Genomic DNA, 4,582 nt, shown 5'->3' with positions numbered 1-4,582 from the left:
CTCAACTGTTGTGTGTGTGACTTGTGTTTCCCTTCAGCTCTGCTCTGCTCTGTCAGGTGCTCTTTCCCCTGTGGCGCTATAAAGTAATTGAAATTGAAAGGAGAATGCAACAGAATGAATTTCACGTGCTTTTTATTAGACAAATTCTGGGAAATGAGGCTTTCAGAGAGTCAAAAAACAAACAGGAGCATGACATGTTTTATATAAATAAGGACAGACAGCTTTGACTTCCAAACCTTTTGCAAGTAACAGAGTAAAGATTGCACACAACATGAGAGGAAGGTTGGCACACATGGGCTAGCAGTGCTGATGTCTGACTTCAGTAGCATCTCTTGCTTGAAGAGGTGGTGGAGACGTACTTCATGCTGGAACTGCTTCCACCAACCACGCATGACCCGGCCATGCCTTGTCCACCTGAGCCGAATGAGCCGAAGCCCATTCCTCCAGCACAGACCCCACCTCCAATACCGCTGCTACCCCCAAAGCTGTGAGAGTTTCCACTTCCATATCCTGATCCTACAGAGGTTCTGGTCACAGCTGCAAGAGGAAAGCACCCGTATTAGAGGCATCCACAAACAGGGACCCCTGAGTGGCAGGCAGAGCAATGTAAAGGTCACAAAACCGTCTTTACAAGTTACTTACAGATATTCACTGCACCAGCACCTTCTCCAGAGAGCCTGTTAGGGAGCAAAAGGAGACAGTAAGCTTTTAAGGGGAGCTTATGAACAGGAGCTGGTTGAAAAAGCAGCAGAACTTTTTTGAAATGTTTTTGGTGGAAGTTGCAAAGTTTGCACAAAAAGCTGCCGTATTCCTGAATGGCTCATCTTCTTGTGCAATTGCTCATCTCTAAACAGGTTCTGAGCCCTCTGAACGTGGGAAGCCCAGGGGGCCTTTTCTAAACCTGACAAGGGTCTGTGACCCCATTGCACCACTGGAAACTGGAAAAAATTGCACCCACCTGCACTCCTCGCCCTCCAGCAGCTTCCTGTAGGTCGCAATCTCGATGTCCAGGGCCAGCTTGACGTTCATCAGCTCCTGGTACTCGCGCAGCTGCCGGGCCAGGTCTGCCTTGGCTTTCTGCAGAGCATCCTCCAGCTCAGCCAGTTTGGCTCTGGCATCCTTGACGGCCATCTCCCCGCGCTGCTCGGCATCCGCGATGGCTGTCTGCAGACTGGCGCACTGGGGGGGAAAAACAGTGGTTGAATTCCCCATCTAGAGCACAGGTCAGTTCTTTGTACCCCGGAGTTGTGATGGCTGGCCTAGGTGCAGAAGATGCTGAATTATCACATAGGGCTTCTTAACAATCACTGGCTTGATCCATGTTTTGGGCCAGGTCATAGCCTAGATTTAATCTAATTTCCACACCTCTTTGTATCTCTTCAGGTTTATTAATATTGTCACTCTTTGTGAAGTTACTGCACAGATAAATGCTGTCATATTCACTCCCTATCCAGCAAACGCACTGAGATGCATTTATTTTCATTTGCTGGATTTGGCTGGGCAGCCAAGGCTAGGCAACAGGAAAAGTCAAGTCTTTGCATTTCCTCTCCCTTTACCTGTTTCTTCACGCTGTCGATTTCAGACCGCAGCCTCTGAACGTGGCGGTTGAGCTCGGAGATCTCCTGCTTGGTGTTGCGGAGGTCGTCCCCGTGCCTGCCTGCGGTAGCCTGCAGCTCCTCGTACTGTGGCGGAGAGAGGAACAACCGGTCAAGGTAAAATCCATCGGGTTAGTGCGAAGCAGCGTGGGGGAATGCGGGTGTTTGTGCTCAAAGCATGCAGCTGTTCTCAATCCCAAATCAGCACTTAGAGCTTTGTAGGATTTTTAGATCTGAAGGATCTGGGGCAGGGGGCATGGTTTGCCCAGAAGCCTTCCTGGGCACTCACCCTGGACTGGTACCAGGACTCAGCCTCCTCTCGGCTCCTGTTGGCGATCTCCTCGTACTGAGCTTTGACCTCTGCAATGATGCTGTCCATGTCCAGGCTGCGGTTGTTGTCCATGGTCAGGATGACAGAGGTGTCAGAGATCTGGGTCTGCATCTGAGACAATTCCTGCAGAGGCAGCAGGCGTTTGGGTGAGTCACAGGCGTGAGACTCTTCCCCTCTTGCTCAAGGGGCAGAAATGCTCCAAGCAGAGGGCAGAGCTGGGTGTCCAAAGGGATTTTTCCAATAAGTTTTCAGGAAGGGTTTATACAGCAGGTGAAATGGAAAAAGCATTGACTTTTTAGTGCAAAGTGTAAAAAAAAAATAAAAATCTGTCCTGAGCTTCTGAGGTGGGAAAGGGAAGCAAGGGCATTAGGAACTAGAAGGGCATGAACGCGGGTGCTTACTGCTTCATAAAGGGCTCTGAGGAAATTTATCTCCTCCACAAGGGAGTCCAGCCTGGCTTGCAGCTCAGTCTTGTTCATGTAGGCACCATCCACCTCCTAGAAGAGGAAACACATCACAAAAATGAAGCAGTTTTCAGAGAAGCTGCAGGATGTTTTTCTTGCTGTGGTCATGCAGACAGCTCGCAGGCCTGGGAGGTGCAGCGTGCATGCACCCACCTTCTTCAGGATCACAAATTCGTTCTCAACAGTTGTGCGCTTGTTGATCTCTTCTTCATATCTGCAGGATGGAAATGGAGGGTTGGTCTAGGCTGATGCAGAAGTCATTTTATTAATAACTTGTTTTTATATGTGCAGTTTTGTAGCTTGGTCTCTTAGCTCTATGGCTTTCTGCCTGTGACTTTCAGCCACAAGGCACAGAGATTCTCTATGTCACATATGCAAACTTAATCCTGGGCCTTTTTCAGAAGATTATATTAGCAAAAAATCCCTTCTTGCCTTGTCTGACTGCACTGGTGCAACAGAGAGCTGTCATCTGTCGCAGCCCACTTGCCGGCCAGGCAGACCACAAATGAACAGACTTACTTGTTCTTGAAGTCCTCAGCAAGGCTTTGCACCTTGTTCAGTTCACTTCCCAGGTTCTCCCTGTCTGCCAGCAAGCTGTTCAGCTGTCTCCTGAGGTTGCCGATGTAGGTCTCGAAGAGGGGTTCAATGTTGTTTCTAACTGTTTTGTTCCCCTGCTCTTGCAGAATGGCCCATTTGGTCTCTAAGACCTTGTTTTGTTGCTCAAGGAATCGGACCTGAAAAGAGAAAAAAGATATTTCAGAAACAGTGGCTTCAGGATGGTTTCCCTAAGAGAGGCCAGGTACCATCCTGCTGAAAGGGGGGAGCTCCCAGCCTGTGGGAAACAGCTGTCGCTTCATACTCAAAGACTGGGCAATAGCACAGATTGCTGAAAGACACATAGACGGAAGCAAGCATTACAAATCTATGTTAACATTCCTGACTATATGGCAAGCTCTGATTCCTTACATCCTATATCACCATTTTCCCTCTGCTGGCTGGTCTTCTCTTAGCATGAATGTGTGGGACAAGTGGTCTCAAACCCAGCACCCCTCGTGTTTTATTTCCTGGCTGCTGCTGTTAGATATGGCAGTACACGAAGAGTTAAATTGCTGATAAAGATAGAACTTGCCCTTATTTGTGCTTCTCCACTGAAGAATCAGCACAGCATATCCAATAAATCTCATGTCTCACCTTGTCAATGAAGGAGGCGAATTTGTTGTTGAGGGTTTGGATCTGTTCCTTCTCACCCTTACGGATATTCTGGATGTTGGGGTCAATCTCCAGCTTGAGAGGTTTCAGAAGGCTCTGGTTGACGGAAACTTCGTGGATGCCCCCAGTCGGAACAGCAGGGAATCCAGGGCCACCCATGCCACCACCAAACCCAAAGGCACCACCAGATGCACCACCAAAACCATAGGAAATTCCAGTTCCAGCACCAAAACCTGCAGGTCCATAGAAGCCACCACCCCTTCCAGCTACGGAGATCCTATTGCATCCACCGACATTGTAGAGGCTCCTGCTTCCAAAACCTCCACCAAATCTTCCATACCCAGCAGCGGTGCCGCAGCTTCCACCTTGGGAAGTTGACCGTGAGATGAAGCTGGTGCTGCAGGCGTTTGGGATGAAGGCAGAAGCGGCACTGAACCCAGTTTTGCACTGGTTCCTTGCAACACACTGGCGAGACATGGCAGCTGATGTGAGCAGGGCGAGAGCAATAGGGAGAATAAAGCAGTGAGGAAGTGGATGAGGGAGGGAAGATGAAGTTGTGCTCCCCAGGCTCAGGCTGGCCCTTTTATACCCTTACAAGCTGGGGATGGGTCTGGTGTGGTGCTCATCTTACTGATTAACCGGGCTCGGCACGCCTAGCAGCAATGCGAACGGTGAGTTCATTGTGAGCACACGCACCTACGAATCACTTGGAAAGTTGCAGGAGTTGCATTTTTTTGTGACAGTCATGGTCTGGCTGTTGAAATATCTGTGAAAATGCTAAATGCTGCCTGCTCAACTTTTGTTCGTGGCCGTCCATTTCCCACTCCCTCCTTTCACCTCTGCAGTAGATTGGGCAAGCGCTCACTCATCTGTATTTCACGGATGAATCGATCCCTTTCTTGCGTAAAAGCACATTTTATCGTTTTACAGTGGTCCGAAGTTTGAGAAACCTGTTATTGTGGGTCTGTTTCCTGTTGCTGTGG

General features: G+C 49.1%; 1 protein-coding gene across 1 annotated transcript; it reads right to left on the bottom strand.

Moving 5' to 3' along the window:
• Nucleotides 1–319: 319 nt before the first annotated feature.
• Nucleotides 320–4,076, bottom strand: LOC311220176 (keratin, type II cytoskeletal 75-like; the record flags this gene model as incomplete). Its single annotated transcript, XM_084303638.1, has 9 exons — nucleotides 320–537; nucleotides 643–677; nucleotides 959–1,179; nucleotides 1,557–1,682; nucleotides 1,885–2,049; nucleotides 2,328–2,423; nucleotides 2,544–2,604; nucleotides 2,910–3,124; nucleotides 3,582–4,076. The coding sequence occupies 9 exons, from the start codon at nucleotides 4,074–4,076 to the stop codon at nucleotides 320–322; spliced, it is 1,632 nt and encodes a 543-aa protein (XP_084159764.1).
• Nucleotides 4,077–4,582: the final 506 nt, after the last annotated feature.

The sequence above is a fragment of the Netta rufina genome, assembly GCF_964035555.1.
Source record: "Netta rufina genome assembly, chromosome: 30".
Classification (NCBI taxonomy): Eukaryota; Metazoa; Chordata; class Aves; order Anseriformes; family Anatidae; genus Netta; species Netta rufina.
This window is presented reverse-complemented; position numbering and strand designations above follow the sequence as displayed.